Source organism: Ailuropoda melanoleuca, chromosome 2, assembly GCF_002007445.2.
Source record: "Ailuropoda melanoleuca isolate Jingjing chromosome 2, ASM200744v2, whole genome shotgun sequence".
NCBI classification, from domain to species: Eukaryota; Metazoa; Chordata; class Mammalia; order Carnivora; family Ursidae; genus Ailuropoda; species Ailuropoda melanoleuca.
This window is the reverse complement of record NC_048219.1, coordinates 5,978,140-6,004,274: the sequence shown is the minus strand read 5'-3', so window position 1 is coordinate 6,004,274 and position 26,135 is coordinate 5,978,140. Positions and strand designations below refer to the sequence as shown.

The window sequence follows — 26,135 nt, the reverse complement described above, 5'->3', positions numbered from 1 at the left end:
TTTTGGTGGTTGAGCCCAGTCATAAGGAAGTGGGTGCCTGAGAGTAGAAGTCACCGATTTTCAGACCATCACTGCTGAAAGGTTGAGAGATAATGCTAACAATAGTTAAAAACAGGAAATGTTTTTGAAAACTTTGTATGGGTGCTGTGATAGGTACTGTGAATAATTATTTCATTTAATCCTCAGTGTAACCCTGCGGGGTGGGTATTATCCCCATTTTACAGATGAAGAAACGAAGGTGAGTAACTTGCTCAAGGACACACAAGTCAGGCGCCAGGACTCCTGAGGCCAAAATCCATGCTCTTAATTAAACTGGTTCTAGTTCTAACCTAACATCTTATTTTTTAGATGAGGCTGGGAGGAGAAATATCTCACTCAAAGTCAATGTCATCCAGAGGCAAAACGAGTCTCGCCTGAACTTTTTACACAAGGGAACTAGGATTTGAGCATGCCCGTAGGGCTCCATCTGGTCAAGAAGTGAGCAGAGGGGCGCCTGGGTGGCACAGCGGTTAAGCGTCTGCCTTCGGCTCAGGGCGTGATCCCGGCGTTATGGGGTCGAGCCCCATCAGGCTACTCTGCTATGAGCCTGCTTCTTCCTCTCCCACTCCCCCTGCTTGTGTTCCCTCTCTCGCTGGCTGTCTCTATCTCTGTCAAATAAATAAATAAAATCTGTCAAATAAATAAATAAAATCTTTAAAAAAAAAAAAAAAGAAGTGAGCAGAGAAATTCGGATTTAGGAAACATTTATTAAGTACTTGCATCATTTCAATTCATGTTCAAAAAAGCCCCCGCGATGTACTGTACTGATCAGATGGGGAAACAAGAGACTCAGAGGGATAATCTCCCCCCAAATCAATTTAGCAAAAACGGTTGCACTGTCGGATTACACATTCAGGTTTCAGACGCTTCAAGAATCTAACTCCAGGTTCTCTCCTTTCTCGGAGTGGGAGGTATAAATGAACCCTCCATTTCTCCAGACTCCAAAGGCAGTCACGGCGGTGGATTCTGGGATTTGCAGTATTCCGCGAAGAGTTTAGACTCGTGGGCCAATAGAATTCGAGCACAGCGGTGGCACCCCGCTGGGACCCCCTTGAATTAGCCAATGAGAAGCGCACGGGTCCTGGTCGCCTGGGAAACCGCGTGACAACAAGATGGCGGCGCCGCGGGACGGCTCTGTGGCCCTGCGTGGTGAGTCCCCGCTCAAACCTTGGCGGCTCCGGAACCCCCCCACCCCGACGCAGGTGGGGCCCTCACCCCGAGCGCCCGAGGACCCGCGAGCCCCGCGGCCTGGCGGCCCAGCAGGCTTCCGCATCCTGGGAGCGGCTTTGAGCCCCCGCCTACGGTGGCTAGCGAGGAGGCGGGAGGAGGCGACGCGGCTCCCAGGGACGGGTTGGGTCGTGACTGAAGGCCCGTCGTGAGCTCTTCCAGCTGCAGAGTGAGGGCTTGAAGGCGTGCAGACGGCCGGGCCTTGTCGGCGCTGGAGAGCTCGGGGGCCTGGGGTGGGTTGTGCGAATAGACCGAGCAGGTGTGCCGGAGGATGTCATCAGTCAAGCACAGCCCTGACTTGGGTCCTAAAGACGTAGGGGCATGGGACACAGCTTTCCTCTCAAAGCCCCAGCCTGAAGGGGAGACAGTCCAACCTTTAGGAGTCTCCAGCCTGAGGAGGAAGTCAACAGTCGGCCCCTGGAAGCCCCCATGTGAGGGGAGTAGACGTGGCTCTGTCCTCAGGCCCACCCCCACCCCCACCCCGGGTCTGAGTGAGGAGGAGACCCAGTCCCGCACTCAGGAGTCCCTAGACTGATAGGGAGATGCATTCATCACCCTCAGAGGTCTCTTACAATCCATGGGAAAATTAATCTGGAGACAGTGTGTTGAATTGGCCTGAAGGGAAACGGGAAGCAGGGAAGTCACTTGGCGGCCATCGTGACAGCCCCAAGGAAGGGCAGTGAGAGCCCCACGAGGATGGCCAACGTGGGCATGGAAAGAAGGAGCTGTGTGAGAGACACTGCGGAGTTTAACCTGCAAAGTCTGGCAACGAATGGGATTAAGAGAGGAGGAAGGAGAGGAAAATTTTTGTGGTTGGATGATGGGATCCCATTAAGAAGGGGGAAGTGGGAGAGGCTTATTTTGAGGGAAGATGTTGGGTTTGGTTTAGGGACCAGGCCCCTTTTTTTCTGTGATAGTTTTATTGAGATATAATCCCCGTACTATATACTCCCCCCTTTGAAATCTAAGTTTCAACAGTGTTTAGGGTCTTCATGAGAGTTGTGCAACCATCACCACAATCAATTTAGACATTTTCATCTAAAAAGAAACTTTGTACCCTTTAGCAACTACCCCCCTTTACACCCCAGTGCTCCCCAGCCCTAGGCAACCACTAATCTATTTTCTGTTTCTAGAATTGTCCATTCTGGATATTTTATATCAATGGGTTCATAATAATATGTGGTGTTTTGTGACTGTCCCTTAGCATAATGTTTTCAAGGTCCATTCATGTGGTGATCTGGCTTCCATTTCTTTCATGGCCATATAATACTCCACTGTAAGGATACGCTAGACTTCTTTGTCCGTTGGCTGATGGACGTTTGGGTTGTTTCCATTTTTGGATATTATGAATAGTGCTGCTACAGCCATGTAGACGAGTTTTGTGTGGACATAAGTTTTCATTTCTCCTGGTAGATACCCAGGAGCAGAATTGCTGAGCCATCAGGTAACCTTTTGAGGAACTTCCAGACGGTTTTCCACAGCTGCTGCGCCATTTTCCATTCCAGCTAAGGTTCCAATTTCCCCACCTCCTCACCAACACTTGTGAACTTCTGTCTTTTTTTAGCTAGTTTCTTCTGAGGGGTTGTGATGGTGGTAAGAATTTGGAGAAGGGAGGGTTGATCGGTGCTGGTGGAAGCTCATGCAGGACAGTGTTAGCCACAAAAGGAACATCGCCTGTTAGCGTGATGAAATGTTCTAATGATTGATTGTGGTGATGGTTTCACAGCTCTGTGAATATACTCAAAAGCACTGATTTGTACTCTTTAAAAGGGTTAAGTATGTGAATTAGATCTCAATAAAGCTATTCTTTTTAAAGGTCAGTACTGTATGTTTCCATTTATGTAACATTCTTGAAGTAAGAAAACAGTAGTGGTTGCCAGGGGTGGGGGATGGTATGGGTGTGACTGGAAAGGGTTGGCATGAGGGAGACCCTCAGGGTGAGGGAATCTCTGTGTGTGATAAAGTGGTACCTTACCTTGACTGCGGTCACCTGGAATGTCCCAGTGGGTGACAAAGCATAAAAGGGTGCACGCATGTAGTGTCACTGTTGGGAGCAACTGGGTAAAGGGTGCACAGATCCCCTCTGTACTATTTTCCTAATTTCCTGTGAATCTATAATAATTTTATTTTGTTATTTTTTTTTTTAGATTTTATTTCTCTGACAGAGAGAGAGAGAGAGAGAGAGAGCACAAGTAGGTGGAGGAGCAGGCACAGGCAGAGGGAGAAGCAGGCTTCCCATGGAGCAGGGAGCGCGATGCGGGGCTCGATCCCAGGACCCTGGGATTATGACCTGAGCTGATGGCAGACGCTTCACCGACTAAGCCACCCAGGCTCAGTCAGTTTTAAAATAAAAACTTAAAATATAACTAAAGAGCAGACAAAAACAAAAAAGAGGAGTTAGCCCAACCAAGGGAAGGGTGCAGGTAGGAGGGGGGATGCCATTCCAGGAATGGGTTCCAGGCCGGGGGAGCCATGTGTGCCAAGGCCTGTGCATTTGAGGCCGGGCTGGCTCAAGTGTAGGAGGGGGAGATGGGGGAGTGAGGTCAGGAGATCATCTCTGTTATGGCATTTTTTTTTTTTTTTTTTTTAAGATTTTATTTATTTATTTGACAGAGATAGAGACAGCCAGTGAGAGAGGGAACACAAGCAGGGGGAGTGGGAGAGGAAGAAGCAGGCTCATAGCCAAAGAGCCTGATGTGGGGCTCGATCCCATAACGCCGGGATCACGCCCTGAGCCGAAGGCAGACGCTTAACCGCTGTGCCACCCAGGCGCCCCTGTTATGGCATTTTGAATTTCTTTTTTTCTTTTTTTTTTTAAAAAAAAGATTTTATTTATTTATTCGACAGAGATAGAGACAGCCAGCGAGAGAGGGAACACAAGCAGGGGGAGTGGGAGAGGAAGAAGCAGGCTCATAGCAGAGGAGCCTGATGTGGGGCTCGATCCCACAATGCCGGGATCACGCCCTGAGCCGAAGGCAGACGCTTAACCACCCAGGCGCCCCAGCATTTTGAATTTCTTTTCTCTGGGCAAGAAGGAGCCATTGGGAGCTTTTAGCAAGGAAGTGACCTGTTAGCTTTATGTTTCTGAAGATCCCTCTGGCCGGAGACTGGCACAGGGAACAAGGAGGGGATTGTCACACTTGGCCACACAAACCATGAAGATGCCTGGACAAGACAGCAGGGACCAGGGCAGGCTAGGGGCAGATTGGGAAGGCCGACGGTGGGGGTGAGGAAATTCTAGACCTGGGGCATGAGTCCCAAACTCTGGAATGAAGACCGAGAAGCTGCCTCCCAGTGGCACAGCTCCCCTTCTGGGAGGCCATGCCACACATTTTCAAAGGGCAACTGCCTTGGATTTGTCCTAAAAAGACTTGATTCAGGCCCTAATGGGGGTACTTTGGTTCTAGGATTTCTAGATATTAGCCACATAATATACTTAATTCACTGAATAGAGTAGTGGCCTTTAATTCCATTCCTGATGCGCATTCATCTTTCCTGAAGGAAGAGAGAAGGAAGGGAACGAACGTGTATGAGTGTCTTCAGTGTATGGTAACAAAAGCTGCAACAGCCACATTAAAAAACTTTTTTTCTTAAGAAAAAAAAATTATTTTATTTTAAATTTTTTTATTTTTAAGTTATCCGTACACCCAACATGGGGTTCGAACTCACAACCCCGAGATCAAGAGTTACAGGCTCCACTGGACTGAGCCAGGCAGGTGCCCCCACAGGTCACATTTTTAAGTGCTTCCTTTTAGCGTGGCGCTGGGCTACGTGCCTTACGTACGTTATCTCTGAATCCCCTTGATAACCCTACCTGGCTGGTACTATCACCATCCCTACTTTATATCAAAGGAAACCAAGGCACGGGTTACCCTGGTGGGTCGCAGAGCCTGTGCAGAGCCTGCGCTCTTGACCTGCCCTCCGCATGGACTGTGCCTTGGTCATCTCCTGCCCTTGGGTTTCCCCTCTGTGGCTCTGAGAGTCAGAGTGACAGCTGGGTTCTTGTAGGAGGGGACGGGACACTGGAGCTTTGTGTCAACCAACTCCTTGAAGGACAGGTAAAAGCCTCAGGCCTTCTGGGTAGTCTTGTGTCCCGGCTCTAAGTTGGGAAAGTCCCAGGCCCCCAGCCCATCTCTGTACCCCCCACCCCCATCACCGACATCAAGCACAGGGGTCCTGAGGCCAAGCTGCCCCCAGAAACCTCTGCAGGTGCAGTGGGAAGAAGTGAGGGGTGCTCTTCCCTGGACAGAGCTCCTTCCTGGGAAAAGAAACCAGGGAAGAGGAAGTGTCCCTGGTCCTGAAGCCCTGGGCCCCTTCTGTCCCCAAGGACTGACTTCCTTCTTTCTTCTCAGAGAGTTCCTGACAGCTAGAATCTAGAAGTGGAACTATGAGCTCACCCTTGGCCTCCCTTGGCAAGACACGAAGAGTCCCCCTGCAGTCAGAGCCTGTGAATCCAGGGTAAGGAGCCTGCCTTGGGGCGGGGTGGGGGGGGTCTTTGTGTTCACGGCCCCACCTCCTCTTGGCCCCCCGTGGACTAGGAGAATGGCTCCTAGTGTCTCAGGGAAAAAATGAGGAGTTACATAGCCTTCCCTGACCACCGTGTCTTTCTCTGTGTAACTTCTTCAGAGAGGCTCCGCGGCGTGTCTGAGCCAAGCGCTGGCTCCGTGTCCTCTGCCAGAGTGGGGGCTGGGGGGGAGCGGCACAGCCCCGGCTAGTCCCTGTTCGGGTGTCGATTTGCCAACACCGATGGGCCAGCTACTCCAGCCCCGCCCTGTGCTGGGCCCTCAGGAAAGGGACTCCGTTACATCTGTCCCATGCTCTCATCCTTTTGAAGCATTCTTACCTCTCTCCTTGCTCTTCTGAGCACCACTTTGAGTCGCTTGAAGGCCAGGGAGATCTAGGGCAGCTTAGCAACAGGCCTGGGGTCCCACAGCCATTTCAAAGCGGAGCTGGGGTGGGGGCTGGGCTCCTGGGCTCGGGAGCTCTTGTGCCTTCCACCCAGACCTCTGCCCTTCAGCCCTTACCGCCCTTCTCCGTTGGGAGGAGGGGACACCTCAAAGCCCATCCCTTGGCTTGCCCCAGCACAAGGATGGGTTTTGGGGAGGAGATAGCCTCGGGAGGCAGAGGCCCAACCTCCATTTCCTTAGGCTTGGCTGGGCACCTAGTGCCAGAGCTGCTCCCCCAGTGACATTCCAGAGGGTCCTAACTTATCTGTCCTTTCCTTCCTGCTCGGCTTCCCAGCAGGCGAGGGATAAAAATCTACGGAGATGGTAAGTGTGGGCTCTGCCCTCGTGTCCCCCTCACCTCCCACCTGCTGGGTGTCCCTGGGGTCGTGCAGATGGAGAGAGGGCCAGGATGATGGCCCTGTCAGAACAGCTGACCCACGTGCAGCTCCCCTACACTGCCCTGCGGTAGGACTTCTGGCAGGTCTCGGATGAGGAGGCCCCACGCCCTTAGCAGAGACGTCACTGTTGACACGGGAAGCCTCCCCACCCCCGCTCACTGTGGGGTTGGCCAGTGCGTGTCAAGAAGCCATGGGGGTCAGACCCAGCTCTCCTTCCCCTGACAGCCTCCTCCAGCCCATTACCGCCTGTTCCCCCAGAAGCCCCATCCTCACTTCGCTCCCCACCTCCCGCGGGCTCAGACCTTTGCATCCCAACCCCATTCTTGCTGCCACCGTGTGGCTGGCCTTGGCTGCTCAGGTCCTCCCAGGAGCCAGGCTGGGAGAATTGCGAGGCCTGTTCTGGTTGGATCCATGCTCCCTGACATCCCACGTGTTCTATCCACGTACACTTGGGGGTACAGAGTACAGGCTGCTTCATCTGGGCCAGAGCCCAGGGTCCCAGTTTCCTCTGGGCTTCAGCCCCACAGTAGTGACCTGGGCATCCCTGTTGGCAGAGGACGAGGCGGACGTGCTGAATAACGGACTTGACTCAGAAGAAAGGATCTCTGTCCCTTCCTGCTATGGTGGCGTAGGTGCCCCTGTGAGTAGACAAGGTGAGAACAGAGGCCTGAGGGGGTTCGGGTCCCCAGCAGCAGGAGAGGGTCTCAGAGAGGGGACAAGGCTCAGAGAGGCATGGACCTACTCTTGCCTGCTCTGGGTGAGCCCCTGGTCCACAGACAGCCCTCCTCGTCTGGCCTGCACTGTCCCCAAAGGGCTGTGGTGGCACTGATCTCAGAGGTGCCCAGATGGGGCTCACTGGCAGCTTCCCAGAGGAGGGAAGGTGGAACGGGCCTGGACACTAGGGAGACATGGGCAGGTAGGGTCAGAGTCTGCCACAAGTCTGGAGGAGATGGGGATGAGGTTAGAAGGTTCCACTAGCTGTGATACCTTGGGTAAGCAACTTTCTGTCTCTGCCTCCCATTTCCTCATCTGTGAGGTGGGAGGCAATCCCCCACCAAACACCCCTCCAGGTGGTAGGACAGGGAATGGAGGTGGGAAAAGGAGACCAGAAGAGCCCGGCTCCACAGCCATTCAGGCACAAATTCAGGATCTCCTGCAGCCCAGCTGGGGACACTGTCATTAGCAAACCCCAATAACCAGCTCCTCCCCGTGTGCTCTCTGCCTCTCCCCTGGCATCTGCTCCTCGCCCCACTGTCAGCCAGTGTCTGTCCAAACCGCGGTCACAAACAGGGACTTGCCTGTCCTGTCTCACTTCTCTGCACAGCAGCATTCCACACGGGTCACTGTTCCCTCCTTCTCGGATCGTGCTGGGCGCTGGGCCACCATGACACTGCTCTCTCGGATTTCTTCCTGCCTCCCAGGCTCTTTCCTGTCTTTGCTAGCTCCTTCTTTTCCTCCCAGCTTTTCAGTATGATGCTCCTCCCTTGAGTTCTCCCCCCACCCCCTCTCTCTTTCTCTCTCTCTCCCCACTGCCTCAGTGAGCTCATCCGTGCTCCATGCACACACCGGACCCAGGTGTCTGTATAGCCGTTACAAAGCTTCGCCTGCGAGGCAGAGAAAACCCTAACTCAGCTAGCGGGAACGCTGAGGAGGACTTGCGCCCCGCAAAGCCCCAAGTCCAGGAGGCAGCCCCGGGGTTGTTAATCCAGCCACTCAAAGGCATCATGGAAAGTCCAGGTTTCGGGGCACTTGGGTGGCTCAGTCGGTTAAGCATCTGCCTTTGGTTCAGGTCATGATCTCGGGGTCCTGGCGTGGAGCCCCGAGTCGGGCTCAGCAGGGCATCTGCTTGTCCCTCTCCCACTGCCCCTTCCTGCCACTCGTGCTCACTCTCAAATAAATAAATAAATAAATAAATAAATAAATAAATAAAATCTTAAAAAAAAAAGTTCAGGTTTCTCCATCTTTCCATGATCCATCCTTGGCATGTCAGCCCACATGGCTGTGTGGTGACAAATGCAGTCCCTGCTCCGCACACAGGACAGTGTGCAGGGGAAGGAGAGGGCCCGTTCCTCCCTCTATGTTTCTTTTGTTTCTTTTCCCAAACTTTTTATTTTAAAGAATTTCTAGCCTATAAAGAAATTAATGTAATAGTACAGTGAACGCCCATATGTCTGCCATCTAGTGCAACAATGAGTGACATTTTGCCACTAATTTGCTTTCTCTCTGTCCACATACACCTATGTGTGGATGTAAATGTATTTTTTTGATGAACCATGTAGGGGTCAATCTCAAATATCATGACATTTCACCTCTAAATGCTTCAGCGAGCGTCTCCTCCGAATAAGGAAACACATGCCCACGGTACCGGGACGGCACCCAAGAGCATGGTAATTCGGTGATGCTCTCAAGCCCCTCTTCTGGGCTCAGACTTCCTATGTTCTAAAACTAGTTCCTGGCTATTGTTTTTCCTGATCTAGGTTCTAATCAGAGTCGGGCTCTGCATTTGACTGTTAAACCTCTGTAGAACAGTGTCCTTGCCTTTTTAAATTTTAAATGACATGTCTTCGAGGAGCCCGGGCCATGTGTCCCTCAGAGAGCTCACACACCGATCTGGGTGCTTGCCTGTCCTCGCCGCTGACTTGCTCCCCTATCCGCTGTGTTCCTGTCAACAGAGGCATACTTTGGGGACAGCACGAGCTGATATAGGCAAAGTATTTAGGACAGTCCCTATTATCTAAGTGGCAGCGACTATTTCTACTACTCTTTCTGCTTCTGGGGATCCCCGTCCCCCTCCACTGGACCCCCACACTTCAGCCTCCACTCTAGGCCCGGGCTCCAGGACTTTGTCTGTTTGGCAGTCCCCGTATTCCATGAGTCGGAGCTGGTGGCCACTTTGACCAGGAAGATGCGGGATCTGGAGCGGCAAGTGAGGTCTCAGTCTGATGAGCTGCTGTCCAAGGTGGGACCCCATGGGTGGTGGGGAGCGGGCCGGGGTCTGGTCCGAGGGGTGGAGGGCCCAGGCTGGGGAGGCCAGTGAGTCTAGAACCATCTCTCCCACTGAACCTCCCAATTCGAGGGCCACGTAGGGGCTGGGGCTGATCTGGGTCCCTGTGACCTGAGCAGAGAGGCTAAGGGTCTTCTCTACAGCTGAGTAAGGCCAGTAGCCTTGGACGAGGTGGCAGCAGTGGCTGCCGGTGCTGGGGGACTTGGGGGTGCTCCCCACCTCTCCTCGCCGCAGTGGAACCACAAAGAGATCTGAGGGATAGGAGCAGTGGCTGTGCCAAATGGGGGCAGGGGCAGGGTCTTTAAACTCCCCAGTGCCCCACAGAGACAAGAAGTTTGGGTCTTCCTGTCTGGAAGGGGCTCCGGTCTGCCTGTCCCTCCTTGTCTTGCTGCTGCAGGATCGGAAGATACGGGCCCTGGAGGAAATGGTGCAGACCCTCCAGGAGCACCAGGGTAAGAGGCTCTCTCGGTGGGCCGGTCAGCCCTCCTGGGGCACCTCCCCTGGGCCGGTGGCTCCTGGGCATCAGGGCTCCAGGAGCGGCAAGCTGAGCCCTGTAGTGGGGCCTGGACAGTGGAGCCCAGAGAGCGACCGTGACACACCAGGACAGTGCCGTCCTCCTCACTGAGTCCCCGGGGTGTGGACGTAGCCTAGCCCTGAGCACTGGGCACGCCGTCAAAAGTGTGGAGGAACACAGGCACCTCAGGAGCCTTGGGGGGTGAGGTTGGGGGGTGGCGGTCTCCCAAGAGTCAGTCTGGGCATCCCCTCTCAAGGTTGGGGGAGAGGCCAAGAGGCCATTTTCAGGGGACCCCTTGAGTTTTCAAAGGGCAGCTTCTCCCAATGACCCTCAGGGCAGAAGGCCGTGCAGGGCCAGAGGTGGTCCGGCAGCCTCCCTGCCGGGGCAGCAGAACCATTCTCGATCTTTCCCTGCAGGCAGGGTCACCGCACAGCAGCAGCAGGAGCTGGAGGCCATGTGCTCGCGGCTGCAGCGGCAGGTCGGGGAGATGGAGGTGAGAGAGGCGGCGGCCCAGGGCTGTCTGCCCCTCGGGACCTGGCTCGGAGCACTCCTGTCTGGGTCCCCCTCTCATAAACCCTGTAAATCCCTCCGCAGGACTAACCCAGAGTCCGAAGGCCGGCTTCTGCCGACCCCCTCGGTCTCGCCGGGGGCCTCTCTGCTCCAGCCCCAGGCCTGCCTCTCGTTCTTTGACCCCATCGAGCTCTTCCCACCTCAGGACCTTGGCCCGTGGGAAAGGTTTTTCCCACCTTCCCCTGGCGAGTCTTCACTCAGCCTCAGCCTCAAATCGGGTTGGGGGCCCTTCCCAGGGGGCCTCAGTCTCCCCGTGGGACTGTGAGCTGCACGAACACAGGGACGCCCTTGCTCCTGTTGGTTGCTGCACAGCCAGGAGCCGGTGTAGCGCCCGGCTGTGTGTGCTCGCCAACGGGCCACGGCCACCCCGGCCTCCGAACGGGGCGTCTCACTCACCATGTGCCCTCTGTCACGCCCACTGACTTCCCCAATCACACAGCAAGACTTGAACTGTAGGGACTGTAGACTCAAGGGAGGGTCCTGGGCACACAGGCCTCCCCAGGGCCCCCACCCCTGATGATGGGCCCCCCACCCCCAGAAGCTCTTCCCTCGGTCCAACCTCTCACTCTCGGCACAGAGTTGACTCCCAAAGCCCCACCTACTTTAGACCACGGAAGCACACTGTGGCTGAGGGCCCTCGCCCCCCGGGGCCTGTTCTATACCTGGGGCTGTCCCAGCGGCCTGCGAGAGGGCTGGCAGCCTGGGGGCTTTGAGCAGCCGCTGCAGGGGGTGAGCGCCGTGCCCACAGCTTCAGGGCAGAGGGGGTCGCGGCTCCCACGTTGGTGGCATTCACCTATCGACTACTTCATTTAACTCACACGCAGTATCTCTGTGTGCCAGGCATCCTGCCAGGCGCGGGGAGGTAGACGTGGTCCCTGTCCTCAGGGCCGACCGGCTGGAGGGGACAGAGACATAAACAAGGACGCAGCTACACGAGTACAGAGCATATGATGAAATATTTAGATCTTTAGCTGGGAGACAGGATAGAGGCGAGCTGGAGTTTGGGCCATTCTGCAGGGTGGCATCGGGCAGATCTGGAGATGAGGGGACCAGGGAAGGAGGCTCGAGGCGGAGGAGATGCTAGGCTCCACCTCCTGTCACAGACGGCGTGGGTGCGGGGAGTGGGAGTGAGGAGGAGAGGTGGCAAGGACCATCTGGGGCTTATCCGTCGTTCGGGGCTGGGTTCTGTCCTCAAGCATGGGAGACCACGGGAAGGTTTCAGAGGCGTGGACGGGGAGGCCGGTGGAAGCGCAGTTTGAGTTGTCCAGGGGGAGACGGCCGGGGCTTGAGCTAGGAGCTAGAGCGGAGTGGAGAGATTCGAGTGTGCGTTGCAGGTGGTGCTCAGAGGCCTTGTGGGTCATGGCTGAGGCCCAGGTGGAGGGGTGCTGTTGACTGAGACTGGGGATCTGGAGGGGCAGAGGTTTGGGAGGTGGGGACACGGAGTTGTGACCGTTGGGGACAGTTCATGTTGCGATGCCTCTGAGACCTCTAAGCGTGGACGGCAGGAAATGCGAGAGTGAGAAGGAGCGAGATGTGTTGAGGGGCTGAGGACTGAGGACGGAAACCCTCTGGGTTTGGTCCCGGGTTGGCCGTCAGTGGCCGTACCTGCGCAGTCGCAGTCAGTTGTGAGATGGGGGCCCTGTAGAGTGGGTTCAGGAGAGCAAGGGAGTCGAGGAAGCAGCGACAGGAAGTGTAGAAGTCAGAAGTTTTCCTGTGGCAGAGGGGGTGGGAGGCCAAGCCCGAGAGAGGCTGCGTGTGGCTCACCCTGCCCCTCCTCCACTCAGGCCAGAGGCACCGGGTGCCCCACTGCCCTCAGGGCCGCCTTCAGTGAGGCCTTCCTGGCGCCAGACTGTGCTTTAAGCGCTCGATGTGAATTACCTTAACTGAATCCTCCTCACTCGCATATGGGGCAGGGAGGAGCCTGCAGCTCTAGGAGGTGAAGTGGCTTCCCAAGGTCACAGCCAGGAAGTAGCCACGGCCCCGGGTGCCCATCCCTTCTGCCCAGTGCCTTCTAGGAGCTGAGGCCTGAGGCGGGGGACTGGGCTGCTGCTGGCTGCTCCTTGAGGGGCTGAGCTGACCGTGCCCCCTGCACCTGCCTCTTCTCTCCATACAGCGGTTCCTCGGTGACTATGGGCTGCAGTGGGTGGGCGAGCCCGTGGACCAAGAGGGCTCAGATGACCAGTCAGACTCAGAGGATGGCAAGAGGGACTGGATGACAGCCAAGAAGTTCTGGAAACCAGGTAGAGTAGGGGGTCCGCCCCCAGTCCCTCCTACAAAAGGAATTCTTTGACACCACTCTTGGCCAGCAGCTGTCCAGAGGCGATCTCACTCGTGCCCCTGACCCAGGAGCAGGGAGGACAGGCCTTTGCCTCCATCACTGACCACCTGACCTGCCACCGCTTTCTTCCTCTGGTCTGGCCTCAGACCGTCTGCTTGCTCATCTTTCCAAGACTGCAGAGACCCAGAGATTCGAGATGTAAGAAGACCTCATTTGTCTCAGGCTCCATAGTTTACAAAATATCGTCCATCCCAAAGTTTTTTAAAAGTGAGCCCTCTGCTTTGGAAGCTGCCGTCAGTGCCAGGCTCGATCCCCTCTTTGCGTTCCTTTTTCAGCCTTGCTTGTAGCCAGGCCATTGAACTCGCCCTGTTTCTCTGGGACTCCACCGTTCTTTATTCTGAACTTGACTGCTCAGATCTAGAGGAATGCACCCCACAGGTGTGGGGCCATAGAACCGGCCATTTCCGAGAGCCAGCTCCGTTCTCTTCGAAGAACGGAGGTGATTGCCCAGGAGGTACTTCTCCAGGCTCTGGAGTGGGTCAGACCCGGGTGCTCATCTCCATTCCACCGCCCGTTCCCGGTGGGACTGGGGCACGTGACTTCTGTTCTCTGAGCCTCCAGTTCCCCATCAGTAAACGGGGGTGTGCTCTTCCCCGCGGAGCTGGGAGGAGTCGGTGGGGTTGATGCAGAGCACTTGGCACTGACCTTGCGTGTCCTCGGCCCCACGACTAGGGCCTCCCTTGTTTTCCGCCGTCAGGCAGCAGCGGCGCCTCGGGAGCGTGGATGAGCGTGGCTGAGCGTGGCTCCCGAGGGGAGTGTTTGGAAAATGATGACGCAGTCTTGATTTCATACGTTTCAAAACATGAGAGTCCTGCTTCCCATTCCGACCTGAGCTTTGGCCAGATCCCCCTAAATCTCAGGGCACAGCTCCCTCACTGCGTCTTCTAAAAACCTCACTTCCCACTTGCACACCACTTGCAGCTTTCAGAGCGTTTTCATCAATAGCCTGGACACGGGCCAGGGGCTGTTCCACTTTATGGATGAGAAAACTGAGGCGCTTAAGAAATCTGGAGACGGTTGAGCGAAGCAGGCCAGACGTAAGGCCAAGAGCCGTTTAGGGGGTGGTTCCAGTCCTCCAGGCAGGAGACGAGATGTGTCCAGCGGAAGGGTGATCCTGGGGGGCACCGCGAGGAAGGGCAGGGCAGATTTAGGAGCTGGAATCCGTGGTCTCGGTGATTATACATCAGGGAGCAGACAGGAGGAATCAGGGATGGCCTGGGACACCCGCTCCAGGGTGGGAGGTGGAGCCCTGAAAGGTGACCGCCAGATGCTCTAAGAACATTCTGGGTCTAGCACCAGAGGCCTGCCACCACTGCACCCTGGGCCCCCCACGTGCCCCTGCCGGCTGGAGGGCGGCCTTCCTCCTGGGGGTGGGGGGGCGGGCTCCCGGCTCCTTTGGGAGTCAGCCCGGATAGCTGGTTTCCAGACCTGGCTGTGTGGACTCCTACCCTCTCGCTGCCGAAAACAGAGCAGCCCTCACTCTGCTCCGAGTTGTTTGCTTACGCTCAGAATATGCTGGCTCTGAAGTCCCCGCTGTGCTGCCGCCCCCTCTGGCTTTCTGAGTCCTCAGCATGGAGTGGCCTCGGTTTAGCTCTTCTGCCCCCTGAACTACAGGCCCTTCATTTCCAGCAGCTTTTCCTCCTGGCACCCCTCTCTCTCTCTTGGCTTCTCCCCTCCCCCACGGCTTTGTCCCCAGGTGCCAGGCTGCTGCCACCCCAAGGGCCCTCAGGGGCACAAAGCCGGCCTCTTGCTGGCCCGGACACTCTGGCTCTCCCTCTGTTGGGTATGACCCAGGCCCCCCAGGCGGCAGTGCAGGGTGGGCCACGCATCTTTATGGAGCTAACTGGTCTAGAGCCAGGACTCTTGCCTTGGGGAGGAGTCTTCTCTGGCCCTGGCCCCGGAAGGGGACTCAGCCCGGGGGAAGCCTTGCAAGGACTTGGCCTCAGGCTGGATCATTCACCCCTCCCCAGCCTCCCCACCAGTAAATTGAGCATTAAATAGGATGACAGGTGCTTCAGGCTATGCGGAGACTTGAAAGGGACAGTCCTTCTCTGGTGCAACCCATTACCGGGTGGTGAGCCTCAGGGCTGAGAGCTCCTTGCTCCCGCTTCACTCTCCCCTCCGAACTCCCCACTCTCACTCATCCCAGTCCTCGCTGAGCTCCTCCTCCCCCTTCCCTGTCCCCTGTGAACTCTTCCTCCTCCTCCTCCCCATCCCCTCTGAGCTCCTCCTCCCCCTCATCCTGTCCCCTCTGAACTCCTCCCTCTCAACCATGGTCCCTCTGAGCTCCTCCTCCCCTCATCCCTGCCCCTCTGAGCTCCGTGGCCTCATCTGTGAAATGAGCAGATGGCGTGCAGACGCCCAGGCCACTGAGGGCACCGAATGCTGTAGCGCACGTGGAAGTTCTCACAGGTCACTCATTGATGGCGCGTGAGTGACGACTGTGAGCCGTGGTTGCTTAGCCCCTGTCAGGCCACAAAGTACCCAGCACGGGGCTTGGCCAGGGGCCAGGGCATGGGCTCGTGCGCGGGATCGGTGGGGGTGCCTGGGTGCCCAGGCCTGGATGGTCCGGCACGCCGGGATGACCCTCTGCACGGGATGAGGCGGGGGTGGGTGGCATGATGCTCAACCGCGGGGGCCAGAGAATTGGCCGTGACCCTGGCGGTGATCGGACTCTCAGGGCCTGATGTCTTTCACCGGCTCCGCAGAGGAGCAGAGTGAACGTAGGTCCCCAGAGCAGGGCCAGGCTTGCGGGTGTGTGGAGACAGCAGGTCTGTTTCCTGTGCAGCCTTTGTGTGAGGCGGTGGGGACAGGCATGCCGGGGCCCCAGGGCACGACCTTGGTATTCACAGCAGCAGGTGGCCCTTCCCGCAGGTGTGAGGAGCCAGCCCTGAGCGGGCACCTGCCGAGAGTGGCCGGGTCTGGCCCTCCTCTGGGCTCCGCGGCCTCCACAGCAGTACTTACCACAGGCCATTGTCACTGCTGTCACCCTGTCTCCTTCCTTCAAGTAGGAGCTTGAGGAGGGCAGGACTTGGTGTGGGCACAGCCATGATTCTCAGGGCTGAGCAGAGCTTGGGCACTCCGGACATACTGGTGGGATGGAGGGAGGGCGGAATGGGTCCAGTACCTGCTCCTTGAGCCCCCACTCTGGGCCAGGCCCCAGGCTGGACGCTGTAGCCTGCATTCGAGGGGTGCCCACTGTGGTTGGAAAGACAAGCAACCAGAAAAGGACAACAACCTGTGATAGGGCCACGCTCTGGAGTGGGCCCAAAGGCTGCAGGAGCTCAGCAGGCTGAGTCTCCAGGGCAGGGGCTCCTGGCAAGGCCTCTCAGAGGAGGCTGTGGGTGAGCATCCTGAGCCAGTGATGAGCGGGGGTGGGGGGGTGGGGGGGGTGGTGACAACAAAAGCCACAGTCTGCCACGCACTTCCTCTGAGCCTCACAGCCACCTGTGAAGTGGGGACTTTTATTGTCCTCATTTTATAGAAAAGGAAGCCAAGGCCCAGAGAGATTGACCCACTTGTCCAGGATCACACAGCTTAGAAGCCGTGGCCCTGGGAGGATGGCTCCAGAGAGTGATGGGGGAACAGGTTGAGGGGAGGATGGGGAACCGGGGCTCCAAGGGTCTCAAGCTTTGGGCCAAGGAGCTTGGTCTTGATCTCCATGCCTCCCCAACTCCCTTTTTCATAAAATCATGGGTGCTCAAAGTTGGATGAGGCCTCAGAGATGATCTCTCCCTGCACCACACCCCTCCTCAGAAAGGGACCCCAGGGAGCAGCCTCCAAAGAACCAACGCCGAGAGGCAGTCTGCATGATCACTGAGAATAGAGGCGTGGGGTCACCTGGGCCCCGAAAGCCGCACGACCAGGAGCATGTCACCTTACAAGGCCCCGTCTCCTCATCTCTAAAATGGGAGTGCTAATACCCGCCTCTAGGTGCGCGACACGAAGTGAACGGTCACTGAGTCCTTAGTCAGCTCCCCCTGCTGGATCTTGCTGGATGGGATAAAGGTTCCTGTTCTCTCCCATTCCGTGGACGGGAGCCGGCAGCTCAGAGAGGAAATGCCTCAGTAGACCTCTGACCTGCCTTGCGCCATGTGACCTGGCGACGGGCCAGGCTTCTGTGGCACACTCCCTGCTCTGTGGTGCCAGTGCCAGGCTTCCTGCTTTATTCTCAGGCCCGGTTGGCCCGGAGCTGCGGTTCTATCTCCTGGGCCCCTGGTGTCCCTGCGAGCTGCTGCACCCGCCGCCTGCCCAGCCCAGCGCGCGTTGACTTCTGCACACCTTAGCCCCACTAGCTGACAGCCTCCAGGGCTGACTCTCAGCAAACTCTTCTCCCTCTAGTTGCTTCGTGGCATCCTCCCCCGGGCTTTCATCTGCCCCTTCCACTGTCCCTCACCCCATGTCCTTCAGCTCCCCGAGAAAGCCTTGGTTCCAGGATGCAGCTGGATTCGCAGTCAGCTTATCTGAGTGGTCCTGGGTCAGCTTGGTGTGGTCTGCGTGGGCGCAGTCATCTGACCTTTCTAGGCCTTGCTTTTCCCGCCTGTAGGAACATAGGGGTAGGGGCAGGAGTTCAACGAGACAAGCTCTTCTGTTGTTATTTTTAGGGTCACCAGTGTGTTCTGAATGTAGTTCGTTGTTAAAGAGAAAAGTGGCTTGATACTGTTCTGACTCATACCAGGGATGCCAGGTGTCCTGTGAGTTTTTCTTGGGCATCTCAGGACCTCCAGGGGACCCCAGAAGGAGGTGGGGGGCAGGTGCAGCCCCCACAACCTAGCAGATGTAGGGAGGGAGGAGTCCAGCTGGGCCGTGGCAGCCACAAAGGCAACAGGAAACAAAGCCACCCACATCTGTACTTCCTCAGCACAGCCGCCACGCCTCCAGAGCCACTGCGCCACTGTGAGGAAAGGAGTTGGGCCCCCAGAGTCCTGACCCACATCCTGCCGCAGCCTGGCTGTCCTGGTGAAAACAGCTTTCGTAGGGTTACACCGTAGTGGATGATTTCCTTGGGAGCCAGATCCCTTCAAGGACCGACAATGGGCCCCTGGCCTGTCCCCCTCCAGCATCCCACTGCCCTCCAGCCTTCCTGTTCTGGCGTCTGTTGTGGCTGTCCCCACCACCCCCGGAAGCTTAGGCACACGGGTACGTGCAACACATTTTTCAGAAGAGGAGGCCAAAGTGTCTGTCAGCTTCTCAGAGGGGTGTGTGACCCAGAAATAGTTGCACAAGCCAAGGTCGGCCTCATATCTGTTCTGTCCAGCAGCTGTCCCAACGCCCCCCGCCCCCAAACAGCCATGTGTCCCTACCCCCACCTCCCCTTCCTGATGGTGCGGATGGGTGGGAAAGGCAGACTCGAGAGTTGGCCCCTCCTCTAATTTGCCAAGTGACCTGGGGCAAGTCATTTTCTTCTCTGTGGACCTGTTTCCTCATGTGTAAAATGGAGATAAATGACTCCTGCGTCATAGCCTCGGGGTTGGCCTGAGGTCCGTTTGTGCAAGGTAGGGTTGGTAGCAATAACCCACTGGGCAGCCGGCCTGCTGCGAGCTGGCCCTCTCACGCTCCCCTTCCCAGACCCTTGTAGGAGGGGAGGCTGTGGTGTGGAGCATTACGTGACTTGACCAAGGCCACACAGGTGGGAGCTGAAGCGCTGGGATTTGAACCCAGGCGGATGATCCAGAGCTGACGCAGGCAGAGCTGGTATCAGAGCCTGCTCCCGCCGCTTACTCTCTGCATCCCAGGCCACTGCGAACCTTCTCTAATCTGGGGTTTCCTCAGCGGAAAAACGGAGGTGATCCCAGCCCCAGCGTAGGGGTTGGTAGGACGAGAGTGGCACGATAGGTATTAAGCCCCCGGCACAAGGTGAGTATGCAGTGAGATAGCTCTTCCATAGCGGTAGTTGTCCCCCCTCCCTGCCCAGATGGCCGCTCACGGAGATGCCAAGGCCACTGCTTCGCACGCCAGGGGCCAAGGAAGGGGCTGCTGGAGCACACAGCTGCCATGAAAAGAGCCTCATAGATGTTTGTCCTCTTTGCCAGGGGACTCACTGGCGCCCCCCGAGGTGGACTTTGACAGGCTGCTGGCCAGCCTGAAGGATCTCAGTGAGCTGGTGGTAGACGGTGACACCCAGGTGACACCAATGCCCGGTGGAGCAAGGCTCCGTGTCCTGGAGCCCATCCCACTGAAGCTCTATCGGAATGGCCTCATGATGTTCGATGGGCCCTTCCAGCCCTTCCGTGAGCCCTCCACGCAGGTAGGAGTGGTGGGGAGGGGAGACAGGCCGCTCTGGCGGCCTTGCCCACTCACCGGTAGCTGGAGTCTGGGTGGGCAGCTCAAGCCACCCTGCATAGGTTCCCAAGCCCACGTGCAACTTGCAGAGCGCGCCCCAACCCCGCCCCAGTTCTGGGGCCCTGAAAATGTCCACAGTGTGATCCACTGGGTAAACCCAGGGCCCTGGGCTGGTCGTCCAGACAGGAAGCAGAGCAGGAGGTGCCGCCCGGCGCCAGCTGGGCCTCACTCTTCCAATCCCCGCCACAGCGCTGCCTCCGAGACATACTGGACGGCTTCTTCCCCTCAGAGCTCCAGCGGCTGTACCCTGATGGGGTCCCCTTTAAGGTGATGGGCTGCTCCTCAAACCACCCTGTGTGAGGAGTTTGGAGGGGGTGGGGGATAAACTGCTTCCTCGGGCATCACCCAGTCTGGGGGGGAAGCCACTGCCCCACCTAAGGGAACCCCAGTCTGATGACCTCTGGGGGGAGGGTGAGCCTAAGCCAGGCAGAGAAGGGAGGAGGGAGGCCGCAGGGCCACCGCGGCTCCATTAGCCAGGGCGACGGCCTGTAGCTGAGCGGCAGGCAGTGCCCCCTGCTGGCACCCTAGAGGCACAGCCTTCAGCCTTGCAGGGCCACTGCCCCTCCCTGTCCAGGACACCTTCCTTGACAGCCTGGGGTTCCCGAGGTTCTATGCAAAAGCGGCCTGGCTTGCCCCAGAGGCCCCTGAAGCCATGTGGTGGGTGTGGAAGGCAGCGCTCTGGGGGGCAAATGTTGGGACTACAGGACAGGGCGTGAGCCAGGCCCCCGCTGGCGGGGTGGGTGGGGGTGAGACGAGGGCTGCGGGGTGGGAGCTCGCCAGCAGCACCTGGGAGGGTGGTGCGTCATTCCACAGCAAGGGTGCGCGAGGGAGGGTGCGCCCCCACCACCTGGGCTTGGCAAACTGTGTGAGTCACGACCGGGGGTGTTTGAGGCAGTCCATGCCAAGACGGGGCTTTGCCCTCTCCTAACACCCTGGTCCCTCGCTTCCTGGCTGGCTCCTGAGAGGGGCTCTCTGGGGAGGATGTCAGTATGGTGGCTCCAGCTGGCATGGTGAGGGGTGCTTGCAGGGGCCGGGCCCAGGTGGGTGACAGCAGCATGAACTGCAGCTTTCCTGCTCTCTTGGGGGCCTCAGTTTCTTCATCTGTAAAATGGGGATTGCATCAGACCGTCCCTTGAGCCTATTCCTGGTGGGGGGGGCAGGGAGGCCTCAGGGTGAAAAGCGTGGGGTGGAGCCCAGGGCTGAAGGTCTGCGCTCACCGCTGTCGCCTTTCCTTCTTGCCAGGTGAGTGACCTGCGCCATCAGGTCTACCCGGAGAATGGGCTGGACCCGTTCCCAGGTGAGGGCCGCGTGGTGGGTCAACAGAAGAGTCACAAGCCGCTGGACAGGATGGAGCACGCAGGTGAGCTTGGCGCCGAGGCCGAGCCGGGTGGTGGGGGCACTGTGCGGGACAGGCTCTGGGCGGCCTCCTCCACCATCACCCATCACACAGCCCCTCCCCCGGCCCAGGTTCCCAATGCACTCCCTGCAGGCTCCAGGATGACTGCTGAGAAGTTTCTGAACAGGCTTCCCAAGTTTGTGATCCGGCAAGGCGAGGTGATTGATATCCGGGGACCCATCCGGGACACCCTGCAGGTGAGGCCAGCCCTTGCTCCCCCAGCCTTCTTGGGCTCCCAGGCCCAACCTACCAGAGCAGTGGCTTATCTGGAGACTCAGGCTTAGGGGCCGCTGAGGAGGGCCTGGATGGAGAGATGAGGCTCTCAGGGCAGTTCCACTCTCTCCTGAACACAATCTGGGGAGGGCTCCGGGCTGGCACCCAGAGAGGGGCTGGGTTGGCGGCCTTGTGGCTGTAAGAGGGGCAAAGTCAGAGTCTAGGCCAGGGGTGAGCCCAAGGCCTGGGCCACCTCCTCGAGGTCCAGACCAGAATATCCATTTCGGTCCTGGATCTCCCTTCCTGGCCCTTAGAACACATCATCCTCCCTCCTCCCTCCCCATCCTGCTGCTCCTCCCCCATCCCCACCAGTGAAAGGCATCAAACCTCCATTTCCTACCATTCTGCCTCCTTCACCCCACCTTGCCAAGTCCTGTCTGATCTCTCCATCTCTAGCCCTCCTCCCAAATCCATCCACTCTCCCTTCCCACTGCCCACCATCTCAGACTAGGCACCAGAGTGGCTGTCTCAGACCCCCACAGCAGCTTCTTGCTGGCCCGCCATCCCCACTCCTGCCTTTCCAACTGTCCTCCCCCAGCAGTCTCTGTGCTTCTGTAAAACAGACTGGATCTGGGCCTTCCCTGTTGAAAGCCTCCAGTGGTTCTTGGGTAAGGCCAAGCTCTTATCCTGGCACTCGAGGCCCACCATCCCTTTTTGGTCCTCTTCCCATATCTAACCTTTTCTTTCTTCCAGTCCAGCCTGATTCTCAGCTTCAGCTATGTGAACTGCTAACACTTTCTCAAATGTATCATCTCCCAGAGAAGGTTTCCTTGACCAGGGATTCTCTTCCTGCCCCCATTCCATTTCTATGGACCCTTCATCCTTAGTCACAGCTCAGGTGTCATTTCCCCTGGGAAGCCTTCCCTGACCCTTGCTGGGTTAGGCCTCCAGCCCAGTCACTGTGTGGGGTTCTGTCTCCCCCACTACACTGGGGGAGCTTCAGGCTTCTTAGGGGAACGATGGGGCTGCCTCCCAAAGCTTCCCTTCCATTTTCTCCCCCTTTGGCTCACTGGTCTCATCCATCCTTGGTCAGGTAGAAGTCCCCTCTAAGGGTTGGGGAAGGGTGTGACTCTAGCAGGGCCCAGGGCTCATCCTTTCATCGATGCCTTCCAGAACTGCTGCCCATTGCCTGCCCAGGTCCAGGAGATAGTGGTGGAGACACCAGCCTTGGCTGCTGAGCGTGAGAGGTGAGGGCATAGAGAAGAGGTAAGGACCTTGGGGTTGGGCCACCAGGGGGCACTGATGGCCTCTAGGCCCACAGGAGCCAGGAGTCACCAGAGTCACCGGCACCCCTGCTCTCCACGCTGCGCATCAAGTCTGAGAATGGTGAGCAGGCCTTCCTGCTGATGATGCGGCCTGAGGACACTGTTGGTGATGTGCGCACCCTGCTTGCACAGGCCAGGTGGGCACGGGGCAGGGCGGGCAGCTACAGGGGCTCTCCGGCCCCAGGACCCGGCCTGATGCATTCTGCCCGGTTCCCAGGGCCGTGGACGCCACCACCTTCGAGATCATCAGTACGTTCCCACCCACGGTCTACCACGACGACACAGTCACACTGCGGGCCGCGGGCCTGGTGCCCAATGCAGCACTGCTGCTTCGGGCGAGCCGGGCCCCACCGCCTGCTCCAGGACCCGGCCCCTCCTCCAAATAAAGCGCCCGCTCCCACACAGGCTGCTCCGTGAGGCTCTCTTGGCGGGGCGGGGCGGGGCGGGGCAGCCCAGCCGGGCGCCAAGGAAGGCCGGGGGCCCAGCTGGGCCGGGGAGGGGGCGGTGCAGACCCGCCCCCTCTGTAACTCGAGCCCCAGCTGGCGGGCCTGGCCGCTGGGTCTTTGTCCTCTAGGTTCCTCTTTCTCCGCAGAAGGGCTAAGACAGCCAGCGGAGGGAAGGCGGGCTCCGCAGCTGGCCTAGAAGAGCCTCACGGGCGAGTGTGCCACTGGCAGATCCCTGTGCACGGACAGGCACAGAAGCACAAGCACACGGGGACACTTCCTCAACGCTCTGCACAAAGCCACTGCCCCCGAACTGGTAGAACTGCAGCTGTGAACCCACTTCCATGACACACGCACTCTGAGCCAGTCTGCTGGGTCCCGGGCAGGTGGCCACATGGCACGGACACATTACCGACTGGCATACAGATGTGCTAGACTCACCAAGCTGGGCGTGTCAGGACACTATCACATGCGTGTGAATCAGGAGGTGACCCACCCACACTGTTACCAGAAACGCAGGTCCACACAGTTATGCATGTGCCAGACATACACCCACATACGTGCACAGTCATACCCACAGGTGCCATGCAGGAGACCGCTCCACCGACCTGCCCACAGGAGCCCAGCCTCCGCACAATCCCATCTACCAGCCTTGCTCCGAGCAAGGGTGCGGGTCATATCAAACAGACAAGGTGTCCATGGAATGGGACATTTAATTGTCTCTAGGGTGCTCCCAGGACGGGGAATGCGGGGCCTTTGGCAGAGCCCTGGCTGATGGAACCAACAAAGGCACCCATCAGCCAGTGCCAGGCAGGGTGGCAGCCTCAGGGTCTGGCAGAGGACAGCCAGCACTTGGGCTGTTGCTTAAGACAATTTTTGAAACTAGTGGGTAAGGAATGTTGCCTTTGAACGGAGGAGAGGGGAGGCGAAGGGGCTCGGGTTGGGGGAGAGATTCCAAGGTCAGAAGGTCCTTCATGGCCGGGCGGTGGCTGGGGGGGAATGTGGTGATGGAGTCCGGGGGCTCAGGCCAGTTTCAGGAACTCCTGCAGTGTGTTTTGTTCCACCGCCTCCACGAAGAGCTCATAGTCCTGGAGGAGGGGAGGGGAGAGATGGTCACCTGAGTGCTGCTGTTTTGTCCCGGGTCTGACTCAGATGTCTGACTCAGGAGGAGTCCTCCTACACTTCCCCACTCCCAACCCCCGGGGCCCATACCCCACAGTACTGGTCCCCGTTGACAATCTGGGGTGGGGTGGCCTTGGGGTTGCCCGCCAAGGCTCGCATCTCATCCCGCAGGGCGTTGTCCTGGGAGATGTCCACTAGCTGGTACTGGATGCGCTTCCCATCCAGGATGCGGGTCACCTCGCTCTGCTGGGACTTGATCTGGGGGTAGAGGGCGGGCAGGGGTTAGTGAGCAGGCTGGAGGATTCATGGGGGAACCCTGAACAGAAAGAAAGCGACTGTGGCCAGTAGTTTTTGTCTCCCTCCATACCTGGGCCAGCGTTCTGGCCACTAGGGAGTTAGGAGGCTGAGTCAGGCTTGCGGTGGTGCAGGATGAGAGAGGGACCACCATGCGGAGGGAGTCAGAAGGAAGAAGGGAAGTGGGATAAAGTTCGGAGTGGGGGGGCGGGGGAGAACCAGGAGCTCCGCGAGGGGAAGGCAGGGCAGGCTTGGGTGGAGGCTGGTAAGGGGCCACCCCCGCCCAGGTACACACAAAGTGGAGGAGTGGAAGGGAACGATCGGGATGTGATCGGGGTGGTAGTGGGGTTGCAGAGAGTGCGTGTCTGAGCGACGGGATGGGCGTGGGCAGCTTGCGCTGGGGCTGCCTAGGATCCAGGATGCCCAAAGGAGGGGTTCGAGCCTCGGAGCCCACCTTGGGACCCGACCCGGGAGTCCGAGCCCCACATCTCGTCGCCTCCCCCGCCCCCGCCCTGGAGGTGGGTCTCGGGCGCCGGGCCGTAGCGCCCCGACACCGCCGCCCGCGCTCTCCCCCAGCGCGGCCCGGGAGTGCACTCACTTCACGGGAGCCGGTGACCGACGTGCTGTAGACGCGCAGGCCGCTCATGCTGTGGGTGGACGGGTGAGCCGGCAGGCGGACGGACGGCTGTGGCGGCAGCGGCACTGCCCGGAGACGACGCCGCCGCGCTCGGGAGCGGTTTCCTTCCTGCTCAGCCCGCGAGTCACCGCTCTCGGGACCAATGGGCGGCGCAGGCAGGCGTGCGGCCGGGGCGGAGCCTGCGCGACCCCGCCCTGCACGCCGCTGTCCCCCTCCCCTCCCCCCTCAGTGGCGACTGGCCGAGGACCCTAGTGCCGTGCGAGGCCATCCTCTTCGGCCCTTCCCAGATCTGGGGTTCCGTGTGAGGCTGGGGAGGGGCCCCGGTGGCCGGAAAGGCCAGGGAGGGCAGGGGTGAGGGTGTGGCCAAGGCCGCCTCAGCCTCCCCCGGGTTTGCTGCACCCAGCTGCCCACCCCTGGTGCCACGGAGCGCAGCGCCGCTCGGAGCTTTGAAGTCTTGGGCTGTTTTGAAACCGGCAGTTCCTTGACTAGGGAACCTCACTCCAAGGGACCCTTTCCACAGCCCCCGGGCGACACGCACACCTGGCTAACCCCATGGCATACCAGGGACAGCCCCTGCTGGGAGATTTCCCCAAAAGTTCCTCACCACTCAGGTTTAGACAAGGGTGGTGGCCAGAGACAGGGCCACACCCTCAAGGCGCCAGATGGAGGCCACGGTAAGAGGCTGCTAGCTCTAGAAAGGGTGGAGGCGGAGGCTGGCCGGGACTCCTGAGCCTCACCCACCCTTGTTAAAGATCTACAGATGGTCCTAGGGTGGCCCTGGCTCAACCTCAACGACCCTGATGGCATTCTGACGCTGCTCCTGCTCCCAGAAAAAATCTAGGGGTTCAGAGGGAACAGACTCTAGCAACCAGCCCAAATCTGGAGACTTGGCTGTCTGGGGTTGGACATGACTCCCCTCACAAGTCCTCCCCAGGTCCAGGGGTCGAATAGCAGCCCGGGAGGGTAAGCCCAGCTCCCCAAGGCAAACAGCGGCCTGCCCGGCTCCAGAGCAGCCACTTCCTCACAGCCACCTAGAGGCAGCTGACTTCCTCTCAGAGGATTACTGAAACTCTTTCCAATGACAGACCTGCTCAATGACTCAGGGCAGCTTCACCCAATAGAAAGTGGTGCAGGAAGAGATCTTATTTGTCCCCGCAGAGAACAGAGGAGCAGAAGTGGTAGAAATACAGACGTGAGGCTGGACCTGCCAAAGGTCCCTCCTTGCTTCCATCTGGGGAACTTGGCTAAACACCCGGGCTTTGGCTCCAACAAGCCAAAATGAGGGGTGGAGTAAGGGATGGTGATGATGGTGATGGAAAACTGAGGA

At 58.3% G+C, this 26,135-nt stretch overlaps 2 protein-coding genes across 17 annotated transcripts; one reads left to right on the top strand and one right to left on the bottom strand.

Annotated features, from left to right (window-relative positions):
- The first annotated feature begins 118 nt into the window (after positions 1-118).
- Positions 119-22,744, top strand: UBXN11 (UBX domain protein 11). Of its 16 annotated transcripts, none has more exons than XM_034647171.1 (16): positions 119-238; positions 349-477; positions 978-1,188; positions 5,619-5,724; positions 6,414-6,536; positions 7,130-7,263; positions 9,469-9,569; positions 10,012-10,066; positions 10,545-10,621; positions 12,812-12,938; positions 19,069-19,283; positions 19,568-19,645; positions 20,621-20,738; positions 20,829-20,971; positions 22,161-22,234; positions 22,309-22,744. In XM_034647171.1, the coding sequence occupies exons 4-16, from the start codon at positions 5,654-5,656 to the stop codon at positions 22,727-22,729; spliced, it is 1,737 nt and encodes a 578-aa protein (XP_034503062.1). In that variant the 5' UTR covers positions 119-238; positions 349-477; positions 978-1,188; positions 5,619-5,653; the 3' UTR covers positions 22,730-22,744. The 16 variants fall into 16 exon arrangements, with proteins under 16 accessions (XP_034503062.1, XP_034503103.1, XP_034503090.1 ...); XM_034647212.1 differs by lacking the exon at positions 119-238 and having other exon boundaries at positions 282-477; positions 22,309-22,373; positions 22,530-22,744; XM_034647192.1 differs by lacking the exon at positions 119-238 and having other exon boundaries at positions 345-477; positions 22,309-22,449; positions 22,530-22,743.
- A 706-nt stretch (positions 22,745-23,450) lies between these two features.
- Positions 23,451-24,938, bottom strand: SH3BGRL3 (SH3 domain binding glutamate rich protein like 3). The gene is made up of 3 exons (XM_002913302.4): positions 24,770-24,938; positions 23,968-24,135; positions 23,451-23,843 (listed from the first exon to the last, which is right to left on the bottom strand). Exons 1-3 carry the CDS (start codon positions 24,815-24,817, stop codon positions 23,778-23,780), a joined length of 282 nt encoding a protein of 93 aa, XP_002913348.1. The 5' UTR covers positions 24,818-24,938; the 3' UTR covers positions 23,451-23,777.
- Positions 24,939-26,135: the final 1,197 nt, after the last annotated feature.